This window comes from Apodemus sylvaticus, chromosome 5 (genome assembly GCF_947179515.1).
Source record: "Apodemus sylvaticus chromosome 5, mApoSyl1.1, whole genome shotgun sequence".
Taxonomy (NCBI): Eukaryota; Metazoa; Chordata; class Mammalia; order Rodentia; family Muridae; genus Apodemus; species Apodemus sylvaticus.
The window spans coordinates 59,791,421-59,817,376 of NC_067476.1; the positions used below are offsets into that span (position 1 = coordinate 59,791,421).

Consider the following 25,956-nt stretch of genomic DNA (forward strand, 5'->3'; position numbering starts at 1 on the left):
ATTCATTGAAATGATTATATGAATTACATATGGTTATAAATACCAGATTATTGTAGTTCTTCATTGTAGTGTGAAATTATGAGGCAAACATGGGGGCCCTGGGGACTGGAGGGAAGGATGGCTCAACTCTTATGAGTTCTTACTGCCCTTCTAGAGGACCCAAGTTTCATTCCCAGTACAAATGTGAATCAGCTCTTACAACCACCTGTGACTCTAGCTCAAGAAAATCCAACTCCCTCTTGTGGCTCCCACAGGTACACACAAACACACAAAGAGAATGAGTATTCTCTCTCTCTCTCTCTCTCTCTCTCTCTCTCTCTCTCTCTCTCTCTCTCTCTCTCTCTCTTTCTCACACACACACACACACACTCTCTCTCCCTCCCTCTCTCTCTCCCTCTCTGACCCCCTACCCCTCTACAAGTGGCTATAGTGTATGATCAGCAGTCAGCCTGTGATGGTTACCTGGATCTACTGCCCTCCTCCAATTTTTCCTCCCCTAAGTGCATCCAAGCACCATTCATGTCTCACAACAGAGGAATGGGCACAGAAAATATGATATGTTTACACAATGGAATACTACTCAACTATTAAAAATGATGACTTCATGAAATCTGTAGGAAAAGGATGGGACTAGAAAATATTATCCTGAGTGAGGTAACCCAGACCCAAAATGATATACATTGTATGTACTCAACGATAAGTGGCTATTAGCCCCAAAGCCCAGAATGCCCACAATACAACTCAAAGACCATATGAAGCTTAGAAAGAAGGTAGGCCAAAGTGTGGATGCTTTAATTCCACTTAGAATGAAAAAGTATCTCCACAGAAAGCAGAGGAGGGAGGGATCTAGATGGGAGAGGGAAGGAGGAGGAAAAAGGGGGACAGGAGCAGGTATGGGAAGAGACAGGAGAGAAGTCTAGAGGGCCACGAAAACAAATAGAAATAAGTACCAGTGTGTGGGCGGGGGGTGGGAGGGGATGACTTGGGGAACAAGTAGAAAGTCCCAGATGCCAGGAATGCAAGAGGCTCCCAGGACCCAATAAGGATAACATTAACCAAAATACTGAACAGACGAGCGATAGAACCTGAAGAAACCATCTTTGGTAGACAGGCATAGCCCCCAGTGGAGGGATGGGGCCACCCACCCATCTCAAATTATTTTTACGAAGAATTGTCCCTGTCTAAAGGAAATGCAGGGACAAAAATGGAGCAGAGGCTGAAGGAAAGGCCATCCAGAGACTGCCCCACTTGGGGATCCAATCCATCCTCAGACACCAAACCCCTATACTGATGCCAAGATGTGCTTAAAGACAGGAGTCTGGTATGGCTGTCCTTGAAGAGGCTCTATGAGCACCTTATAAAGACAGATGCAGATACAACCATTGGACTGAGCCTAGGGACCCCAATGGAAGAGTTAGGGGAAGAACTGAAGGAGCGGAAGGGGGTTGCAGCCCCATAGGAAGAACAACAGTATCAACTATCAAGACCCCTCAGAGCTCCCAGGGACTAAACCAGTTGATGGCTCCTGTTGCATATGTAGCACAGGACTGTCTCATCTGGAATCAGTGGGAGGTGAGGCGCTTGGTCCTGTGGAGGCTTGATGCCCCAGAGAAAAGAGAGGCTAGAGGAGTGAGGTGGGAGTGGGTGGGAGGGTGGGGGAGCAACCTCTTAGAAGCAGGAGGTGGGGTGGCGTTCGTGGACTGGAGACCAGGAAGGAGGATAACATTTGGAATGTAAACAAATAAAGTGATTAATTAAACAAAAAAGATTGTGTCAAACTACAGGGTTTATAGTTACATCTGTACTTCAAGACTAACAGCTCGGTCACAGTGTGTGCCCAAGGGTACACTCATCTTATTTGCTCTTTCTCTTTTAGTCTAATCACTTAAGTGGAAATATCTCTAAATACTTTTCAAATAACATCTATAAAATGGGTATTTTAAGCACATAGCTGCAAATCTTTTGAAATCCATGAATATGGAGCAGGTTATAAGCAAATGTCAGGAAAATCTAACTGTCATAAGTTTAGAATCTGCTGTTGTAAAACCAAGAAAGCTAAACTCTCAGATTTCACCACTTTCCATTCTAAAGAACAGTGTGGGTATGTGTGTGTGTGTGTGTATGTGCATGTGTGTGTGCGTGTGTGTGTGTGTGTGTGCGTGTGCGTGTGCATGTGCGTGTGCGTGTGTGTGTGTGTGTGTGTGTGTGTGTGTGTGTGTAACTGGCCTTTAACTGACTTCACTTTTCAATGTAATACCAGAACTTTCGTTTTTCTTTGCACAGGGGAAAAAATCAGATAGCCCATATATCAAAAGAATCAAAATGTAAGTTAATTACCGGCATATTGGCACATACATTTCAAATTTTGAAGTAAAGGCCAAAGGGAAAAGATGATTAACATAGACAGAAGGAAATAAGGGTTTCTCACAAGACTAAACTTGATGTTAATCTCTGAATCATCTTTATCTCCATGATGAATAGCCTTGCAAAGAAGTAACAAAAAGAAATGTCCATACCTGATTTTTTACACTGGAGTATCTTTTCAGGTGCTTTACAAATTCTGGTCGAGTGGTGTTCCGTACAACTATGAGAGCCATGCTTCCATTATTTAATCTGAAAGTAAACATTTGTATTTGACATCAAGACTGTCAGAAACTACCCCACATCATTTTGTCTGACAAATATAGTGCTCGCTAGAGGATACTGACCAATATCAAAAAATCACCATGTTGAACTGACTTAAAAATTTTAAATCACATTTTGCTGTCCTCTCATTGAAATGTAAACGTTTTTCAAATTAGCTTTATTAATCCCTAGCGTTTCTTCTCAGCAAAACCTTACTGTGGTAATCTTTGACAACCAAACCTTTATGCACCCTAATCACCTCAACAAGTAATATTAAATCTACCTTAATTATTTAAGAAATCTAAACATGAAATTATGTATTTTACATTTTAAAAATGTATTATGATACAGTGAACATTTGCAAATGGCCTGAAATAACCTGTGGCTAGATGTTTTTCTAAAATCCAAACTGTGGTTAAAGTGTTTATGGGCAGAAGGTCTAAATGACACAGAAGGTGAAATGTATCTACTGCCCTGGGTAGGAGTGACAGAGTGAACAACTGCCAACATATATGTTCAGCTAAAGAACATATTAATCTTACATAAGATTAATGATTAATGTTAAGGAACATTTTAATCTTACATAATACTTCCATCTAGTAAGAAAGACTAGAAACCAAGAGTGTGATCTGGTGCCAACAGAGCAGCCACAAATGCATTAGCTTTAGAAGGCATTTTGCAGAAATACATGCAAATAACTTCATGCTTGATTTCAGTGCAAACACAGAGTTTTCCCAAGAATAACAATGACATTCAAAGGAGGCTCAGGCTAGAAATGCTCTTTGTCCAGTCATTCTATGTGAGGATGGACCACTGGCAGTGGACAGCATACAATGGCAATTAAAAAACAAAAAAACCTGAGATTTTACCTCGCACCAGTCAGAATAGCTAAGGTTAAAAACTCAGGAGACAGCAGGTGTTGGCGAGGATGTGGAGAAAGAGGAACACTCCTCCACTGCTGGTGGGATTGCAAGATGGTACAACCACTTTGGAAATCAGTCTGGTGGTTCCTCAGAAATCTGAGCATGAAACTTCCAGAGGACCCTGCTATACCACTGCAGAGGATTCCCCAGCATGCAATAAGGACACATGTTCCACTATGTTCATAGAAGCCCTATTTGTAATAGCCAGAAGCTGGAAAGAATCCAGGTATCCCTCAACAGAGGAATGGATACAAAAAATATGGTATAGTTACACAATGGAGTACTATTTAGCCATTAGAAACAATGAATTCATGAAATTCTTAGACAAATGGATGGAGCTGGAGAACATCATACTAAGTGAGGCAACCCAGTCTCAAAAGATCAGTCATGGTATGCACTCACTGATAAGTGGATAATAGCCTAGAAACTTGGAATACCTAAGATATAATCCACATATTAAATCATGTCCAAGAGGAACGGAGGAGTGGCCCCTGGTTCTGGAAAGACTCAGTGCAGCAGTATAGGTGAATACCAGAACAGGGAGGTGGGAAGGGGTGTGTCTTAGTCAGGGTTTCTATTCCTGCACCAACATCATGACCAAGAAACAAGTTGGGGAGGAAAAGGTTTATTGAGCTTACACTTCCACGTTGCAGTTCATCACTAAAGGAAGTCAGGACTGGAACTCAAGCAGGTCAGGAAGCAGGAACTGATGCAGAGGCCATGGAGGGATGTTTCTTACTGGCTTGCTTCCCCTGGCTTGCTCAGCCTGCTCTCTTATAGAACTCAAGAGCACCAGCCCAAAGGTGGAACCACCCACAAGGGGCCCGGGCCCTCCCCCCTTGATCACTAATTGAGAAAATGCCCCACAGCTGGATCTCATGGAGGCACTTCCCCAACTGAAACTTCTTTCTCTGTGATAACTCCATCCTGTGTCAAGTTGACACACAAAACTAGCCAGTACAGGGTGGATGGGGAAAGAGGGGGAGGGAAGAGGGCTTATGGGACTTTCAGGGAGTGGGGAGCCAGAAAAGATTACATTTGGAAGAGAACTACTTTCTAAGTTATAAATGGGCATTTGCTTAAAAGAATGAGCAGACAAAAGAGTACCTCTAATTCTGAGAAGATATAACATGTCTAGCTGGTTATTTCATTGAAGTGTAGCTGAGAGATTCCTATGCACCATGGTTCACATAACCATAAAGCAAAACCATAATGGTAGAAGCATCAATCCAACCCAGTTCCCATGACAGGCAAGAACACACTTATACCTATTGAGCCATCTCTCCAGCCCTCATATTAAGGATATGTATGGATAAAAATCGGAGTGCAGAGACATTCACAAGAAGCATCAACATTTATTATCGTATTCTTAACAAGTAGTGTAATGAAAGCAAGCAAAGTAGGCATGATACAGGGTTATGCCAGTGAGACCCAAGGAACACTTTAGCCAGGGGGTTAGTAAAGTGCAAGTGGTGATGGGACAGCTTTTCTCCAATTCAATAGTTGTTCACAGTCCACTATATAGACAAACCCTTAAGACTTAATATCATACAAAGAGAAACTACTTTTATAACCCACAATTATTTTTCTTTTAAAAATCATATTTTTATTAATTCTTTGAGAAGTACTTATGTTTTGTTCATATTTACCCCACTTCACACGCACCTCTTTTCCTAATTCCTTCAATACCTACTCACTACATTCTCACCCATTCCCAACTTCATGTTATCATTTATCTCTCAATAATCCACCAAGTCTACTTGTATTGCTCATGAACTCATGAATTTGGGGCCATCCACATTCAACCGAGAACTATCAGTGGTCATGTCCTTAAAGAAAACCAACTCTCCCTCCCCTCAGAAGCCATCAATCGATAATAGCCCCTCAGCTAGGGGTTGGAGCCCATGGGCCCCACCTCACTCAATGCTAGAATGTTACCTGGCTGGATCTTAAATACATCTTGTTCAGGCAACAACAACTACTGTTGAGTTCATAAGTGAACCAATGTAGTCATGTCCAGAAGGTACTGTTCTGCTGCAGCTCCCTCTGACCTCTGTCCCTTACAGTCTCTCCACCTCTCTTCTATCATGGTCCTTGATTCTTAGCAGGGCTCAAAGATGAGACAGATGCCCCATTTGTAGCTGAGTACTCCAACCACTGACATTTAATCGCTGCACTTTCATCTGAGAACATATCTTTAGCATGTTAGTTAAACTAGTTAAAGTATTACCAAAAAAAATTATAAAAAGTAAGCTTTAATAGTCATCAAAATACTCACCTGGTGTCTGGTGCAAAACCTCTGGGTGCCACTGAACACAGACAGGGGATTGCCATGATACTGATGTTCAAGAACTGCCCTTGGATGGTTTGCCAGTGACCACCACAGTCTAAAGAAATGGAAGTACCTGGTTATGTTTTCTCCCCAATCACTAATGCAAGATAGGGCTTCAAGTAGATTCTTTCTGACTCACCAGATTCTGAAGATCTCTGTGCTTTCCTAGAAGTAAAATTACAGAAACAGAAATATGTCACACATGTGCAAAACTAACATCTACTAAACACAAAGAGACTATAGAACCATACTTGCATGTGCAGGACAATTGCAGGATTTTTCCATGTCCAATCATATTAGGGCAGTGGAAAGTCTGTGATTGGATAGGAAAGGGGAGGCAAAGCTAGGAGTTGGGGGGGACAAAGGTCACAGGAGGAGACAAAAAAGGAACTGAGGCAACTTCAGATGTGGACCTGTGTGACATCTACTAGCCAAAATAGCTAAGTTTTTATAAGATTAGAAATATTGGGGTAAAGCTTTTATCACCATTTGGCTCTTAAATTATTGTATTGGCATCTTGTAAATTGTGATATTATTGATTCGTAAATCTGATTGATTAATTAAGCTTTAAGAGTTTTGCTTTACTTGGTTCCTGGAGAGTGAGTCTGCTGATGGTAGAGAGGGAACACAGCTGAGATGCTGTGGGAGCTAGCTGAGAGAAAATAGCTCAGCAGCACCGAGAACAGCACCGAGCAGGACCCTGCCAGGACATGGTGCTGAGGCCTGGCAGGGCAGGAGAGTTGGCGGGTTCACTTTTTTAATATTTCCCACAAAACACGACTTTCCTTAACAAAATATCACTTGGTATATATTTTTTATAAGGAGCATTTTTTATTTCTAAATAACTAGAACCTTTCTTTAATGTTGCTTTAATATTGAAATTTCATGTTTCTTTGAGAATTCTCATAGTGTGGGTTTGAGGCTCATGGTTGTACCAAAAGCCATTTGACTGCCATTCTGGATGCATGATTGCTTCTGAAGGTAGAACATCAACCTCACCTTTACTAGAAGAGGTGAGAATCTCTGATTCTACACTTCTACGTACATCACTTATGTCAAAGTAATTTATTCTTTAAAACAGAAACAAAGGGGTTCGATGGATAAGATTCAGACTGCCACTGTAGAGGACCCACATTCATTCTTCCCAGCACCACATGGCTTACAGTATCTGTAACTCCAGTTCCAGAGTATCTGATACCCTCTTCTGGCCTCAGTGGGCATCAGGAATGTATATAGTACACATACATCCATGCAGGCAAATCACTCATACATATTTTACTACAAAAAAGGAGAAGATATCAACAATACACAGAGCTTTTATCTACCTTTCTTGTTCATTCTGAGAACAACCTGCCAGTACAAATGATATTTTGCAATCCTCTGGCCTAAAAATAAATAAATAAATATAATTTATTATTAATAGTCATTGGTATTGGGATACAGAATTTTTGCCTTGGGAAAACCCCTTACTTAAGTTTGGCCAATGCTTTGATTACAGCAAAGTCTCTCCGCTGACTAGGGGACATCCATCGGTATTTCTCTGCCAGAGCCAAGGTCCTTCCACCAAAGCCGAACATGGCCGAGAACCCAAAGCGAAGAAGCTTGCCAGCAGAGGTAAAGGTGCAGACATCCACTGACTGTACGTGACCTGGAACGGTGTATCCAGTCCATCAGTGAGTGGCCAAAACTCCATACATCAGAGAGGTTTATTTACTTAAGAAATACTGCAAGGTACCATCCATCATAGCTACTCCCCTTGCTTTCTCCACCTATCTTTACTATAACAATTTATAGCATAGTATCTATTGCCACTTGCAACTTTTTCAGATGACGAGCAAAGAAACTCAAAGCAGTAAATCTTATAGCCTATATCAATGTCATATAAAATAAGATTGGGGTTCTGAGGCTGAAGTAGATGTGCCAGGGAAACAGAGTTAATTTTAGTTTTGCATTGCATTCATCTGAACTTTCATGTTATCACATGGGATGATTGATGACCCATGGATGCGCCCTGATAGTTTTCTTCCTCTGATAATATGATCTTACGCCTGAAGTCTTGATACAATCAAACAATAGCGCTGAATACATATGCAAATAGTATTTATAGACTTTTCCCATTATGTTATAAAACCGATTTTGAACATTGTAACAATATTTTTTTCCATCAGGATTATATATTAAACCCCTATTTATTGCTCTTTTCAAAGCAAGTCGTTGAAATGAAAGGCAATTTAGCTAGAAGACACCTTGCATTTGAGCTTTAGTCAAACATGTCTCTGTGAAGAGACAGAGAACTTATCATTCCTAGATAAGACTGAGGGAAAGCAATGGTTACTTACATGAATAAAAACTTCCCTATTCCACCTAGATGTCTCTAAGAGAATGCTTACCCAGTATAATGTGCATGGTTGCAGTCACCACGTGAGGAGTTCCAAAGAGAGAATGTGCCAATACATTAGTAGATCCTGCCCAAAACAAATGAAAAACACGGATTAGCGGTAGAGTGCGTGCTTTAAATTACCATGTGCTCTCATTGCACACAGCCACCACCCTGCAAGGTTCAGATGAAAATTAATGGAAGTTTATGACAGAAAAGTTGCTAAAGCATTAGACATGCCGCTTTCTATTCACAGCACAGATGCTTGTCAAATGTTTGCAGGATTGTCTGTTAAACTTCTAAGTAATTTAAAAGTTAGAAAATACCACAAAATGTTAGAAAATTGGACTGGGTATCTCAGCCCAGTAGTGCAGTGTTTGCTAGCATGTGTAAGGCCCATGTTCTTCCTCTGGAACCATGTTAGAGAATAGTTTATTATAACTATTTTGATCATGATATTTATGTTATTCCCTCAAAATTACAACTATATAGAAGCTTATTTCATTCAATGTTAATGAATAAACCTTTAGCTTCTATACAGAAATAAGAACTGACAGCAGAAAATGTCTGTGCTGAGCAGAGACAAACCCAGAGATCTATAAATGAGAAAAAGTCAGTCAGTAATGGGAAAATACAATATCATTCTGAGCCCTGACAGGCATGTTCAAAGTACATTCTGTGAGTCCTAGAGGTACACTCTCACTTCAAATTAGTTTCCTTTCTACGTCTGAGAGAAAAACTGTCCCATGTGAAGACAACATTTAACTTGATTGTCGTCATCTGGAAGTGCATACACAGGACATAGTTTCTGATTTTCATAATCATTAGTGTAATTCAAAAAGACTAGGATTCCTCCATCTACTCACTAAAGGGAAAAGCTCCCTAGTGAAGGCCCTGGGATGCTTGTGTGTGGCCAAATGGGAAGAGGGTCAGTTGGGCAACAGCTAGAAGCCAGTGATAACCAAGAGTTGTGAAGGCATGGGACCGCTGTGTACTGGTTCCCAAGAGGAAGACCCTCCCATGGATTTGGTTAGGAAGTGGCATTTCTGTGCCCATGTATGTGTGCTTCAAATATGTCACTTGCAACTGTGTCCTTCAGTGTTCAGGTACAGAACACTGTTTACAAAGTGGTAGTTCAACCACTACCAATAAGATGTCATTGAAATAATTATTGTATACTTAAGTATCAAATAATAATAAACACATTTTAATTACTAATAATAAATAACCTTAGTTAAACCAGAACTCCAGCAGTGCAACAACAACAAAGCTCACCTTACCAACTGCAGAAGTAATCCTGACTGATTCACCAATCAAAACTAAGTAATGTCTGACGCCAGTTACTTAACAGACAGCCTTGGTCAAGAAGGAATGCAGCCACACTGTTTACTGAAAGACATTCATAGGAAACAGCACGTGGAGAGGAATCTCACCAATTCTATTTAAACAAATTATCCTAGGAGTCCTGGCCAGAGAGAGAACAAGACAAGGAAATTGGAAAAGAAGGAGTCAAATTGTCATTGGTGATCACTTCTAATAATCCACCAGAAAACACTGACTTCTAACTGTTGCCCAGTTGACCATCTTCCCTTTTTCCCAGTGCCTTTACCAGCCTGGAATGGAAGGATGGCTTGTTACTTTGCTCTTTGGAAGTGGGCTCTCTATGAGTTTGGTCACACACAAGCATCCCAGGGCCTTCACTAGGGAGCTTTTCCCTTTAGTGAGTAGATGGAGGAATCCTAGAGTTTTTTCTAATTACACTAACAATTCTGAAAATCAGAAACTATGTCCTGTGTACACACTTTTGGATGACTACAATCAAGTTAAATATTGCCGTCACATGTTTTTTTTCTCTCAGGCATAGAAAGGAAACCAATTCGAAGTGAGGGTGTACCTCTAGGATTCACAGAATGTACTTTGAACATGCCCATGAGTTAAAAGTGATATTGTAGTTTTCCATTATTGATTGAATTTTTGCCATTTATAGATCTATACATTTGTCTCTTCTCTTTTTTAATTCATTCATTTATTTATTTATTTTCTTTTTTATTCGATATATTTTTATTTACATTTCAAATGATTTCCCCTTTTCTAGACCCCCACTCCCCAAAAGTTCCATCAGCCTCCTTCCCTCCTCCTGTTTTCCCACCCAACCCTTCCTACTTCCCTGTTCTGGTTTTGCCCTATACTGCTTCACTGAGTCTTTCCAGAACAAGGGGCCACTCCTCTGTTCTTCTTGTACCTCATTTGATGTGTGGATTATGTTTTGGGTATTGCAGTTTTCTAGGTTAGTATCCACTTATTAGTGAGTGCATACCATGATTCATCTTTTGAGTCTGGGTTACCTCACTTAGTATGATGTTCTCCAGCTCCATCCATTTGCCTAAGAATTTCATGAATTCATTGTTTCTAATGGCTGAATAGTACTCCATTGTGTATATATACCACATTTTTTGCATCCACTCTTCTGTTGAGGGATACCTAGGATCTTTCCAGCTTCTGGCAATTATAAATAGGGCTGCTATGAACATAGTGGAACATGTATCCTTATTACATGCTGGGGAATCTTCTAGGTATATGCCCATTTGTCTCTTCTCAACACACGCATTTTCTGCTGTTAGTTCTTGTTTCTGTGTAGAAGCTAAAGCTTATTCATTAAAATTGAATGGAGTAAGCTTCTATATAATTGTGATTTTGAGGGAGTAATATAAATATCATGATCAAGATAGCTATGAGTCACACCCAAAATCTTCAATAAAGTTGCAGGATACAAAATTAATATGAGCCATACAGTTTTTTATTTACTTATAATAACCTGTCATAAATAAGCCAAAACAAGAAAACCATTTACCAACACTACCAAAGGAATTTAAGAGCAAATTTCACTGAAGAAATACAGGATTTATAAACTTAAATGTACAAACATTGATGAAAGAGATTTAAGATGGCAGAATTAAACACATAGATACCTTGTGTTCACAAACTAGGAGAGTGCATACTGCTATCATAGCTACACTACCCAAAGAAGTCCCTGTCATAAAAACAACAACAACAACAAAAACAAAAACAACACTCCTTTGAAAAAAGGAAAAGACAGGACTCCATATAGCTACCACAATCTTGAAAGAGTAAAGCTGTTAGAGGCAGCATGTATCCTAGATTCAAAATCTACTATAAAACTATAGTCTTGAAACAGAATGCTCCTGGCGTTAAAAACAGGTGCATACATCCATAGAATATAACACCAGGACCCCAAATGAAAAACACCAGCACTCATGGTAAACTGATATTCTATACATGTACAAAACCAAAACAGCAACAAAAGTAAGTTATAGTCACTAAAACTGGGGACTGAGCCACAAGGAGGAGAATGAAATTGACCCTCTCATAACTTGTACACAAACCCAGTTGACAATGGGTTCGATACTTCAGACATTCAGTGGGAGACACCAGAGTTGGGGGGGGGGAGCGCCATGCTGTTGCTGTAATTCCTAACACACGGGACAGGAGCAAAAGTGTACATGGAAAACTATGCACCAGTGAAAAGCTTCTGCCCAGCCCAAGAAAGTCTCAGTGGAGTGAGAAGTTACTAACAGAACTGGAGAATGTTCACACAGGACTGTCCACAGTTCTAAGGGCTCACATCCAAAATACACGTGTCTACACATCATTTATGATGGCTATCCAGCTTGAGAAATGTGTTGTTGTTGGTTTTTTTTTTTTTTTTTTGAGAAATGTGTTTTTAAGTGCCGTTGTCACCAGGCCAACATCAAAGAGCAGACCTCCAGAAACCTGGACGGTAAAGCCTTGTGCAGACCTGAACTGTGTGCCATTGTTCCTGGCTTCAAACCCAGTTCATAGGTTACTGTGCTGCAATATAGGTAACCCTGACGGGATGATAAGTGTGATTCTACACATATCTAAATAGAGAAAAGGTGCAAAGAATGTTCTTATAAAGAACAGTTTAAGGTTTTTTCTACCATGAGTGGAGCTTTCAGAAATGAAGTTGTTTAAATCAAGGCATGTGTATAAAGGCCTAGGAGAATATTGCATTCTATTATTAATTTTATAAATGTTATAATTCTATGCTATAGCAAATTTAGAGGGTTTTTTTCAGGAGGAAATTAACTTTAGCTTACTTTAATTTACAAAGTTTATAAACTTTAAAAATTTTAAAACCTTTTGACTCTTTCTTTATTAACTGGACATCTCCCTTTTATTGAAAATAGATTTTTTTCATACAATATATCCTGATTACAATATATCCACTCTCCTCACTCCTCCCAGTTCCTTTACACCTCCACGTCTATTCAGATCCACTCCCTTTCTGCCTCTCATCAGAATAGACTTGGCTTCTAAGAGATAACAACAAAACGAAATAAAATAAGATAAAACCATTACATCAAAGTTGAAGAAGGCAAACCAACTGAAGGAAAGGAGCCCAAGAGAAGTCAGGATAATCCAGAGACACTCTCATTCACACATTCAGGAGTCCCATAAAAGTAATGAACTGCCAGCTATAGTATATGCACAGCGGACCTGGACGAGACCTGCCAAGGCTCTGTCTGAGCTTGCTGCTTTAGTCTCTGTGCGTTCCTATGGGCCTTCCTAGGTTAGATTCAGAGGGACTTGTCCTCCAGCCCTTCTGGTGCTTAAGCTCTTTCAGCCTCCTCTGCCCAGGGGTTCCCAGGGTTTGATAGAAACATCTCATTTAGAGCCATATGTCCCAAGGTGTCTTTCTCTGTGTAATGTCTGACTGTAGTCTCTGTCTGTTCCCATCTCCTGCAGGAGGAAGCTTCTCTGGTAATGGCTCAATAAAGCACTGATCTACGAATTAATAGCTATGTTAAAACATGGACGTTTTTATTATGTCCTTGCTCCACAAACTTTTTCTCTATTTATAAACTTTCTTGCCTTTTAAATATATTTGTTCAAAGCTTAGGGTAAATGGGCCTGGGGGGAGAGCTCAGCTTTTAAGGGTGCATACCCTTCTGCTTATGCAGAAGACCCAGTTCCAGTTCTCAGTACTCATGTCAGGCAACTCACAACTGCCTATCCCTCTAACCTAGGGGGTTCTGATGCCTTCTTCTACCCTCCCAAGTGCACATCCATTTACATAATCTCCCACATACATATATAATTAAAATATAAATCTTTTAAAAAGTCATTAACATACATGGTGGAGACATGCCCAGTGTGAGCATCATTAGCAGGCATCGCTGACTTCCCCTTCAGCTGCCTCACCCACTTTCCAATGGGCTTTGCTGTCACTGCAGTGCCATCTTCTGGATCCTCCTTAAAGGGCCTGGCTGAGGCCTCTGTTGGGGGAAGGGACTTCTTTTCGGAAACACACCCATGGTGGAAGCTTGTTCTATTTCATCATAGATTTGCCTGTCCAGATAATATACCACAAACATTCCTCTCTGTTGTGTAAACTACTTGATGTCTTGGGTCTATGCTTTCAAAAATTTCCCCAAAGTTCTGAGTTTTCTTGAGAATTCTTCTGCAGTGTCCTTTTCTCAATATATGTTTACTGGTGTGACAAGGACATTTCAGCTTCATTATGAATGTATGAATGTATAGAACCATCACTGTATATGAGGTCTGTTTTTAACCAAAATGTGACTACACTAAACAATGACTATATATGCAAGGAACTCAACTGTATCTTTTAATTTGACATATATTTGATTGTTTTAAAAAATGAGTAAATTTTATGACTAGTGATTTTACTAAAGAAGACATACAAATGGCCAGTGGGACCATTTGGCAACAATATACTAAAATTGAGATGATACAGAGATGAAGAGCTTGTCCCTTGAACAACGATGCCACACAAATTCATGATGTATTCCACATTTTTACCAAAGCTTTTCTACAAAGTCCATTACTATAACAAGATAAAAACACAATAATAAAGAAAACTACAGACCTATTTCTCTGAAGAATATGGATAAAAATTCATGACAGAAACTAGCAAACAGAAACTAACAACATGTTATGAAGATCACATACTGTCAATAAATGTATTGTCTTGCAAGAATATAAGACTTGTCCAACATAGCAAACCAACAAGACAGTTGCAAAACTGGACTCAAAGACAGGAATCACATGATTGTAAGACTGAAAGCCTCAAAATTCGTACAGGAACATACAGATAAAATAGTGTAAGAGAGAGACATATGTAAGGATTTTCTGAAGGCAATTCTAACAGCACGAGAAATAGCCTAAGAATTCATGAATGGATTACGTGAAATTAAAATGTCTGTGCCAAGAAGGATGCCACCATCAGGATGAAAAAGGATAAACAATTTCTAAAGAATCAGAGAAATTCTTCTGACTACTACACACCAGAAAGGGGATTAATATCTAGAATATATAAAGAGTTAGAAAAACTTAAACACAAAACCCACATCATTTAATCAACAATAAACAGTTTCAAAAGAAAAAACACAGATGTGCAATAGCTACTTGGAGGTGTCCATTGTCCTCAGACATCAGAGAAATGTAAATTAAGCCATTCTGGAATCTATCTTAGCCCCACTCATCATGGCTAATCACCAAGAAAACAAATGACAACCAATGCTGCCTAATATGTAGAGAAAGAGAAACTCTTATTTACTGTTGTTAGGAATGGAAACTAAAGTAGTGATTTTGGAAATCAACAGGGAAGTTTTCCAACAAACCTAAAATAGCCCAAGGACTGTGAGTGAAATACCACAGTTAACCTGTGGATCCATGCTGACTGTAGCACCATTCACAGTAACGAAAATGGTAAATCAACCTATATATAGCCCCAACAGATAAATGGGTAAAGAAAATGTGGTGTACAGTATACATATACAGTGGAGGCTATTTAGGCACTAGAATAAAACTATGTAAAATGTGTGCTTTTACACACAAACACACACACACACCAATGCACACATACATGCATACACATGCACACACATGCATACATATGCACACATGCACACACATGCATACACATGCATACACATGCACACATATGCACACATGCACACATACTCACACATGCACACACATACACACATGCACACACATACACACACACATTGCACCACACTCAGCATGAGAGCAGAAAGTTGAGGATAGTATTGTGAGTAGCAGGGTGAGGAGACATGAGAGGGTAATGAAAGCAGTGTATCACAGAAATATTTGCAAGTCCTTGCTCATGCATCAATCTTCACAATAACAAAGTTTTACCATTAGTTCCAATGCCAACTAGATGAGTGCATAAAGAAATACGCAGCATACATTTACAATGGAATGCAGCCTTTAAAGTGATGACAACCCAGAGATTTGTGACAATGTGGACACATTTTTAGGAAGTATGTCTTGTAAAATAAGATGGGTATGGAGAAAGAAACACTGTAAAAAAAATCTCACTTATGCATAAAATCTGAAAAAAGAAAGCAAAAGATATAAAAAACAACTGACCTCATAGACAGGGAGCAGGGGCACAGGCACCAGCAGTGGAGAGTTGGGGAGTGTGGGGCTCTGCTGGCCAATGGAGGCAAAATCCAAGTAAGAAAGAGTAGGTTCAGGAGTTCTATTGTAAAACACAGTGGCCACAATTAATGAGTAACATACATGGAAACTGCTAAGGGGTAACAAGAAAATGATAAATGTGTGGGGGAGTGCATATGATTATGAGTCCAATTTAGTCATTCTAAGATGTTCATGTATTCCAAACATGTACATGTAACTATGAGCAGTTTTTTGTCAACTTAAAAATAAGTGAGGAAAATCCATTTAAATCAACTGATAGCAGTACACTAACTTTCAAAAGATTCTTAGGTCCCGCTCTAAATATCATGAATCAGCCTGTAATTTTTACGATGCCCAAGTGAATTTTACAGAGGTGTAGTCTATGAATGAGCAGTAGCAACATCACCTCCTTCCTAGGTTTTACCTCCACCTGGTTGAATGGAGAAAAAGGGGTGGCAGTGGGAAGGCGCACGGATTGGGCCTGGATAAGTTTTAACAAATTCTCAGTGTGGCTCTTTGAGCTCTTTGTCTGCAAACAAGTGGCCAAGAACCCTTTACTCTGGGTATCTTTGACTAGAGTTCTCGATGATCTTTTGGACCTTTATTGCCTGTATATTGGCCCCATGACTCATTATGCATCTGGAATTATCCAGAAGAAAAACAAATTGTGTTTTTGTTTGTATTTGTTTGTTGTTGTTGTTTTTCCTTGCTGCATCAGATTTACTTGTAAATCTGGTTTCAAGGTTTCAAAAGGACACACAACTAAAGAGGGGCCTTGAGGGTTATTGTTCACAGTATCCCATGACATCATTTCCTCCATTAGAGGAAATTAGGGTTAATTAGAAGAAGATTATAAAAGCATTCCTCTAGAAAAGTTTTAAGATGCACAGCATAGCCCTGTTATGCAGAGTAGCAAAGGATACATCATAACCAGGGAAGTCCAGACTGCTCCCACGAGGCTCAAGGACGGTGAATGCTCAAGCAAAGTCCTTTTGGAATGCTAGAAACCAGTTTGCTGCTTTCACGGCCTGCCAAGTTCAGCAACTGTCCTCTTATCATAGGAAACATGACGAGAGGTCAAAAACTAGTCATTACCTACTCATTAAAGCATACCTTGATCTATGAATGTGAGTTTCCTTAGCACTCTGAAGCAAGCCTGAGAGCTCAGGACAAAGTACTTTTGAAATCATAAAATTGAAGATAGTACTTTTCCCCTCCATAAAACTGTACGTGGTTTTAAAAAAAAAGTCCGCTATAGAGAAGACCATGCTGTTCACATAGATATCAGAAGGTAAACAGTCTAATTTGCAGGAAAAGTTATTTTTTTGAACAGTACTAGTAACTTTGCCAACCTGCCCCTCCCCCCCCCACATGCTGAAATGTGCTAAAAACATGGCTGGGGTGACGTGGGTTGGGGTGCAGCATTTCATGAGAGATAAAGTAGAACCCTGTCTGATGAAGTACAAGGTACCATCCACAGACTCCAACAGAAGCAGCAAATGAATGAGTGAATGAATGAATGAGTAAATAAATAAATAAATAAGTGAAAAAAAATGTCCTTGGAAGTGCAAGCACTTCTGCAGAACAATTAACTTAATTAACCAGACAGCATGAATATTCATAAGGCTGTTAATGTCTCCCACATCCAAGCAGATAAATGTGATGTAATGACTTCCTAGCCAAGCATATCTAAAATTCTCACGAAAGCAGCACCTACACATTGGTTCTTTGCCTTAAATATCATAGAAATTAATGGTCCCTCGGCTATATTTTATCCTCCTCAAATTAATTGGAAAGCATGAATTTATTTATGCAAACTCTATAGGAATATATGGTTCCGAGCCATCAGCATGTGGATTAAGTCTTGTTTTACAACAACGGGATTGCTTTTTTATTTTTATGCCCTCTCAGGCTTTCCTTGCTAACTCCCCAACCCCCTTCCCTTCTAATCAGACTCTGTTTGTATAGTTCCTTAGCACCGGTTGCCATAGCAACAAGCACCATTCCTAATGGCCAGCAGTTCAAATACAGGCTTTCCCACATCTGATACATTTGAGTCTGAGGATAATTCAGAGGCTTAGTCTGTTGGCTCAGTGGAGTAATTTACTAAACACTCTCCCTCTGGGTGTCTCTCTCCAGGAGGCAAATGGCTTCAAAGGCAGATTGTCTCCTCATGGGCAGCTTGGAAACTTCCTGCCTAGCTCTTGTTCCAATTCTTCATCAAAAGCCCTGACTGGGCATAGCATCATTATATTAAACAGGCCACACATGACTGTCCTTTCCTATTAGAATTAGCAAGCTGCAACTCCTATCCAACTACCAGAGTTTGGCAGCCTGCTGCATCTTCAAAACAAAAAGATGACAATGCCATTCCTGGAAATAGCCACTGAAAAACAGGATATATTTCAAATATGAAATGTACTTTGAAAAAAAAAAGAAAGAAATGTGCTTTGAAATTAAGAAGGATGGGATGGGGTGGGGGCAGGGATCCTCAATGCCTCAACGTTATGCCCTTGTTTAAAAAAAAAAAAAACTGGTTGCATGTTACAGACGTGAGCATAATGACCAATTTTTATAACCAGCTCCCCTCCGTGTCAGATGCACACTTCTTGGAAGAGGCCCTTTCCCCTTGTGCGCTATGGTGGTTAGTGACTGACCTCCGAGATCCAAGTGCTAATGAGAAGAAGAGCAGCCTGGGCACACACCCTGCAGGAAGCTCCCCCCAGCCACAGGCGGAACTACTGAAAGGACACTGAAGGGTCAAGAAATAAATTCGGATGAAGCAATCATGCAAACTGCATCTCTTCCCCCTGCCTCCTTTCGTCAAAGCCCTTCATTATCTTCTTCAAGACCAGTATTGGTTTTTATAATACCTTAAATTGTTAAGACGTATTCTAATCTCTCCCCGTTTAAATTATTGATTTTGTGAAAGACTTTATAATTCACAAAGGTATTTGGATCCGTATCTGGTTTTTTTTTCTTTAATGATATACCTATAAGTAGCTACCGAATAACATATACACTTGCAAAATTACAAATATACTTTACAATAATAAAAGCTAATCTCTTCCAGAACCATTCACATGTTAAGTACATAAGAACAACTATCTCTGTAATAGCAAAATGCATAGCATGGATACATCTAAATGTATGACATGATATGGTTATCAAATGCACATTGATTTTTCTTTAATCACACACATTTTCTGTTTTCATACAAAAAAAAGTTTTCCTGTTTTTGTCTTTGTAATTTTGTACATTGTTTTCTGTGTTGGTTAGTTTTATGTCAAGTTGACATAAGGCAGAGTCATTTGGGGAGAGGGAATGTCAGTTAAGAAAGTGCCCCACCAGATTGGCCTGTGGACATCTTCTTGAGTGGTGAACGCAATTCCCTGTGTGTAGTGTACCTACTGGGCAGGTGGTCTGGATGCCATGACAGAGCAGGCTACACAAACTGTGAAGAGCAAGCCAGTGAGCAGCATTCCTCTATGGCCTCTGCCGAATTTCCTGCCTCTGCGTTCTTTCCTCAACTTCCTGCCCTGAGTTCTCTTCATACTGTAATACATACTGTAATACAAGCTGTAAAATGAAACAAACCTTTCCATCCTCATAGTGTTTTACTGCAGTGATAGAAAGGCTGACCTTTTTAAATGAAAAAAAATAAAGTAACAAATTCCCTCTGTTACTGCTCAGTGGGATGAATGAATGAATTATATACATGATAGAATATTCTTTTCTGAATTATTGCCTCTCTCCATTTCCCTGGCTCTGACCTCTGCTTTCTCCCAACCTTTCCCACAAGTAATTCTGTACCCTGCATCAAAATGAACCCTCCTAGATTAGGTGTCATTGAATGATTCCCCTGATCTGAAATATCCCAGTTCTCTACTGCTTCCCAGATCAAACTCAGACTGTTTTCTGTGGCATGCACGCAGGACTGTCCATAACTGTCCTACTATGACACCATCATCTCCCATTAAAGGCTCTTTTTCTATTCTGCAAATGTTTTCAGGGTATCCCTTTGCTTTTAATATTTTTGCAGGAAAAATATCTTTCCATGCTACAGTAGAACCTACATTTTAGGTGTTACTTAATATATGTTCTGTATACACACAAAACTTAACATTATTGTGTACTCCCTATTGTAAGGCACTGGGGATATGCTTGGCATAAGCAATGAAGAGCCTCGAACAAGACTGCCCTCCAAGACCTTGGTTCTCTATCCAGGTAGAAGGAATCTTCTGGTTCTCTAGGCTATCTGTTGACGGTATCTGTGTTTTACCTCCGGAGAACATTGTAAACACCATGTTCGGAGCAGCTATGTTTTGAAACTTCCTCGCTGGTACTAGAGGTCATTAGATTATTTTCATAGAGAAATAAAATCTCCACTGGTAAGTGCTTAAGTGTCTATATGCCCTTTATACACATCAGGCTTCACAGTACAATAACCTTGCAGTCAAGTGGATATTATACATGGTTCTCCTGATGTAGATTAGGAAAAATGAGGCTCCAAAATGACTGGTGCCAAGGTTCACATGTGCTTGGGGGAAGAAATGCTGCGAGACAAATGAAGCTATTTCAGAGCCAAAGTTGCCCCATTTAACTCACCCTATACTATGGATATTAGCAAACAGGAAATGCTCTACTATGTATATTAGCAAACAGGAAATGGGATGAAGGAGGAGAACATCGTACGTATTGAGTTTTGTCAACACGATACAAACTAAAAGACCGAACCTCACTTTAAAGGTATCTCCATATCACACTGGCCTGTAGGCAAGTCTGTGGGATACAAAGTATGTTTTCCTCATTAATGAAGGATATGGGAAAGTCGCGCCCACTGTGGGTGGTGCCACTCCCGGTCTGATGGGAGCTGAGAAAGCTGTGGAGAACAATTAGTAAGCAGCACCCTTCCACAGCCTTGGCTCCAGGTCTTGACTTGGCTTCCCCGCCATGATGGAGTAAAAGCTGTAAGATGGAATAAGCCCTTTTCTCCCCCAGCTTGGTTTTAGTCATGGTGTTTGTCACAGAGATAGAAAACGAGCTAGCACATGGTGCAGTTGAAGGAGTTTGTGGCTACTACGCCTTGCCTGCTGGAATTAAGCCAAGCGGAAGCTCTGCGCCAACCAAAGCCCCAACGCAGTCCATCTCCACCCCAGCGTTCTTCTGTGCTCTGAGGAGCAGAGCGTGGGCGGCTTCACTCGCAGACCCATCTCCACCAACACAGACCACACTGCAAACAAGGAAGCAAGCAGAAGAAAGCAGGATTAGTCTGCATTCATGGTATCTAGAATCTAAAACATTTTCCAGCCTCACATACATAGTGCATGTGTCTGTGTAGTAGATAAGAGCACTCAAATAATTTCAAACATTTAGTTTGAGTCAATGGCTCAGAAGACACAGCACTGCACAGGTCCGTACGCTTTCTAAAACCAGAACCCTCCACAGTTCTCCATAGACAAAATAATTTGAGTTACAAGGTATTAAAAAAGTGAAAATTCTAACTTTAATCTAACCAGCATTTGGCTGTTAACATTCAAAATCATGTCACTTCCAGTTTTTTTAAAATTTATCTGTTTGCTATCAATGTTTTCCATGAGATCTCCCTACGTTTCATGAACTCTGTTAAAACTCTTAGCCATTACTATGTACATGCTGATGTTTGTGTATGATCTGAAAGGATCGTATAAACTCTCCCCTCCAAAAAACTGGTTTAGCTGAAAGGAGCTTGACCCTTGTATAACATACAATCACACCATATGACTACAAGCGACACCATCATATTAACTCATTGCTAGAGTTAGAGATGCCCTTCCAGTGAGTATTCTACCAGACAAATAAATAAATGAATTAATAATCTGTGAAATGTTGTTAGGAAAATCTTTTGAAACAAATACAAATGATAACTGTAACAATAAAATAACAGTAAATAAGTACCATTAATGAATATCAATTAGTGAATATGTGTGTGAATATATATATATATATATATATATAGAGAGAGAGAGAGAGAGAGAGAGAGAGAGAGCATTATTCTCAGTACTTTCCAGGTTTTAACTTATTTAAGTGATACCTGCAGACAATAGATATTGATAGCTTCCATTTACAGATCAGGAAGCTAAGGCTTGGAAATATTAAGTAGCTTTCCAGTGGTTACCCACTAGTGAGTATCTACACCATCATTCAATGTATCATTTTCCACTCTATATATGAAATCCAAAGAATGTAGCCTCATTGGAATTGTATTACCTTGAAAATCAATTTGATCCAGTAAGGTCAACATGAAACTGATTGAATTAGAAAGGAATATACTGATTTACGTAAACAACTACTAGGTCACTATTAATCGTCTTTGTCAACTTGAGTGGATTTAGGACCAGCATAGAAACACAACTCTGCAAGTGTATATCTAGAAGAGTTCACTGAGGAGGAAAGTCATTGATCGTGGGCAGCCCGATCCTGCAGGCTTTCTTCCCAAACTAAATACAACCAGGAGCCTGCCTTGAAGACTAAACCTTCTTCAAACTGAGCCAAGTCACACCCTTCCTTCCTTAAGCTGTTCCCTCCCCACCCCCACCAAGAAAAATCAGGTATTTTGTCACACCAGAGAGAAAAATCGTAATCCAACTCTTATGATTACATCCAGGTATGTGACAGTAGCCCAAGGAATGTATTTAATATTAAAAACATCAGGAAATGGAATACTATAAGAAAAGAAGAAAAAATCATCCTTTTGCAATAGTTTATTTTATTACTGTAGAGTTACTTGAATTATTCCTTTGTTCTCAGAGCAAGTCAACTTTGCCCCTGGCCTCAGTAGAATGATTCTTTCTAGAAAAGTGGAGTTGGGGTATATTTCATTTGCTTCTCTAAAAGAGTAATGGCGAAGGTCTAAAGGGACTGTCTGCTTATCAGTCACAACCAATGTTAACTTTGAAATGTTGAATGTCAGGTTGGTTTTGTGAGTTTGGTTTAAAACAGCGGTAGCAGCAGCAGCAGCAACAACAAACCCTTATTAATTAATACAGATACCAAAGTCAATCTGAGAAAACTGTCAATGTTAGCCAAGTACTATCTACATTGTATTTTATATGTATCTAGTAGTATTATGATCAAAAGAAACGAGTTGTGGAAAGAACAATCCAGGAAAATAGAATAAAAGTACAAGGGAAAAGCAAAGATTAGGATTCTGACAGCATAAATACTTGAGAATGGTTTAACAGTGTTGACCGTAGGGTGGGCGCAGCTCCCGCCTTGAGCTCTGAGTCCGCACAGCTGATGCCCTCTCTTCTTTGCCGTTCTATAGCATAAATAGGGGAAGCATGGAACCAGAACCTTCCCCAGATCTTAGCTACGGATCCCACACTGTTTGCTCGAACGCACTGGAGTGGGACACCAGCTGTCATGAGTGTTGATCTGCTGTTTCTCTTGGCTTTCGAAATATGTCACAATGTGTCTTCCCAGAAGCATATGGAACTAGTTTTTTAAAACTCAAAAATCTTAGGAAATAGTATTTCTTAAACATCATCTTCCAAACTGTTTTTACTTTGCTGACTAAGCTATGCTGAAGCTTTTTTGGATTGTAGCTTCTCCGACTCATGTCTAGGAGCCACGAATAACTTACTAACCACATCCAATCAACAACTCCACTGCCACCAAACAGAGATGCCCCAGGCTCAGCTCCTGAAGGAGAGATCCCACTCCTCATCAAACCAAAATGCTATATTGGGCCACGTCTCACCTTTAAATCTTTTGTACCATTTTTTTTCCCAAAATATTCCTGTGGCCGTTCTTTGAACAGGTTCAGTGCAGGATATTTTGGGTCTGAGCAATTCTTGTTAGAGACTTGATCAGTGTTTAGTAAATGACTCTTTCAGTGTTTTAACGGTGGCTTGTGTATTTCTGAGTAAGGGGAATTATGATTACCTTTTAATTAAGTTGATTACTCCAAACATGCCAGCTCTGATTTGGAAAGCTCAACCCATCAAAATAAGTGAATTATTTAAATATTTAGAACAGGCATAACTTCTAATAGAAATTTAAAACTATTACACACCCAAAGTAAATCAGCATACCATAAAATCAGAGCAAATTGAGGCACTCACGTAGTTTATACAACACAAGGGGACACTGATTTAATAATGTGGAATAATGAAAAGCTCTATGTACCTTTTAACGTCACAGTACAAAATAATTTCTACATGGGAAACAAAAGATTACTATGTTGAGGTAAAGGGAAACTTCTCACTCAGCATTTGAACAATCTCTCTTCCTTCTGCAGAGGCTGCTTAAATCCCCTCTAAGGGTGGAATCCCCACAGGGAGGTACCACATTCAGCAGGGAGTCTGATGGCACCCAGTGAGTAATTTCAGGTTTCACATCTTATTTAGTTACCACAACTAACCAGGGTCCAAAGCAATGACTTAAGACGGAGTCACCATCTTCTCACACTTGTCACTTGGGACCATGTGCCACACTAAGTTGCTCAGCATTCACATGACTTTCCCAATCTTAACTTTTGAATGCACTCTTCCAAGATAACATTCTTTAATTGTAGCCTATTTATCCTTCTGTCCATCTCGGGGTATGAAATTAAAAAGTGATTCCCACCTAGTCCTCTTGTGACTAACGCTTATATAGTATAACCATCTAGGTTTACTTGCTTTTCAATCTCTTTTGTTCGATCATGTTTTACCTTCTAAACCTTATGCCTCATTAGGCACTCCTATTTTTTTTTTACTACAGTTCAGTGCTTCCTTTGATGGCAGCACTTCCCTTCATGCATTGGAAGCATTAAAGCTTTCTTTTTACTTTGGGGTAAATGAAGATCAATTCCCTTTCTATATCTCACAGGTTTGCTGGTCTTTTCTTGCCTCCTCGTGATCACCACGTGGCAAAATCAACCACACGCTGCCTTTTTCAGCTCCCAGATAGCAAGCATCACACAAATATCCTACCCATAGCAATATGTTTTCATCATATATGGTAATCCACTACATTTGCAAGTCAGTTCTGTATCTCACTTGACTTGTTCCTGCTATTCACATTTAGTACACTCCAGCAACGCACTGGAAACAAGTTTCCAATGCTTTTATGAATGTCTATGACACCTGCTTCTGGGATGGCAACCACCTGGTGTCTGCCACCCTGTGTAGTGTCACCACATAGCTGGGATGCTCTAGCCATCTGAACGCTGACCTGTGCACACTGACTGTGAACATGGTGCCCTTCCCACGCCCACAGTTCTTTATGCCTGGATTCACCCCACTGGCACCCTGGACAGTCAGCAGTACAGTGACCCTGACAGCGTCCAAGCTCATCCATCATATTTTTGATGCCAAGAACGTGATGATTGTCTGTGACCCATGCCAAGACCACTATCTGACCATGACCGTCATCTTTCAGCGCCCCATGTCCTTGAAGGAGGTAGACATGCAGATGCTGGCCCTCCAGAACAAGAACAACAGCTGCTGTGTGGAGGGGATCCCCAACACATCAAGGTGCCCATGTTCAACGCCCTGGCATAGGGGCCTGAAGATGGCCTCTGCCTTCATTAGCCACGAGCACCCCATATCCAGACTCACTCTTCAAGCACATCTCAGAGCAGTTCTTGGCCCTATTCCAGGTCAAGGCTGTCCTGCACTGGATTGCAGGAGAGGGTGTTGGTGAGATGTAGTTCACTGAAGCCATACAGGCATAAACTACCTCTAGTTCAAGTATCAGAAGCACCAGGAGGCCAATGTCAAGGACAAAGAAGAGGGTTTTGTAGATGAGGATGAAATAGAAATAAACAAATAGGGGGTTCTTTGGTACATGTCTGCTCTTTACTATCCCCGATGGTAGAGGAATGGTGCCCTGGTCTAAGCATCTCATAGGTCCCTTGCAAACCAAGCCTACCACTTTGTTCCTCATGTTACCTGAGTCAGTGTTTTTTTTTAAAGAGAGAAGTATCAGTCCCACCAGACCAAGGAGATTTTGTACTAGAACTATTGAAAGCATAGTGTGGGGGGTGGGGGTGTACAGGTCTCAAGAAAGCAACTGCCCCCCCTTTAAGTGCCCAGCCATCTGTGGGAGCAGGGGAGTTAGAATAAGGATTTTTTTATCCTTCATAATAAAAACTAAAGCTGCATAGTGTTACCTTAATTGAATATGCAATATAGACCTTTGTGACAACCATTCACAATAAA

The 25,956-nt window shown here is 40.1% G+C and overlaps 1 protein-coding gene and 1 non-coding gene across 3 annotated transcripts in view; one reads left to right on the plus strand and one right to left on the minus strand.

Moving 5' to 3' along the window:
- Window positions 1-25,956, minus strand: part of Cerkl (ceramide kinase like) — a 97,427-nt gene that overhangs the window by 3,564 nt on the left and 67,907 nt on the right. The window contains exons 5-11 of one of the 2 annotated variants that reach the window (XM_052182783.1): window positions 20,860-21,002; window positions 8,271-8,345; window positions 7,351-7,528; window positions 7,206-7,265; window positions 6,020-6,045; window positions 5,827-5,935; window positions 2,517-2,613 (exon numbers count right to left, since the gene is read on the minus strand). In XM_052182783.1, coding sequence (XP_052038743.1) covers window positions 2,517-2,613; window positions 5,827-5,935; window positions 6,020-6,045; window positions 7,206-7,265; window positions 7,351-7,528; window positions 8,271-8,345; window positions 20,860-21,002 — 688 coding nt within the window. The remainder of the gene's footprint in view (window positions 1-2,516; window positions 2,614-5,826; window positions 5,936-6,019; window positions 6,046-7,205; window positions 7,266-7,350; window positions 7,529-8,270; window positions 8,346-20,859; window positions 21,003-25,956) is intronic. The other variant, XM_052182784.1, reaches the window with a different exon arrangement.
- Window positions 14,013-14,120, plus strand: LOC127686491 (U6 spliceosomal RNA). The gene has a single exon (XR_007978119.1). It is a non-coding gene; the product is annotated as a U6 spliceosomal RNA (small nuclear RNA).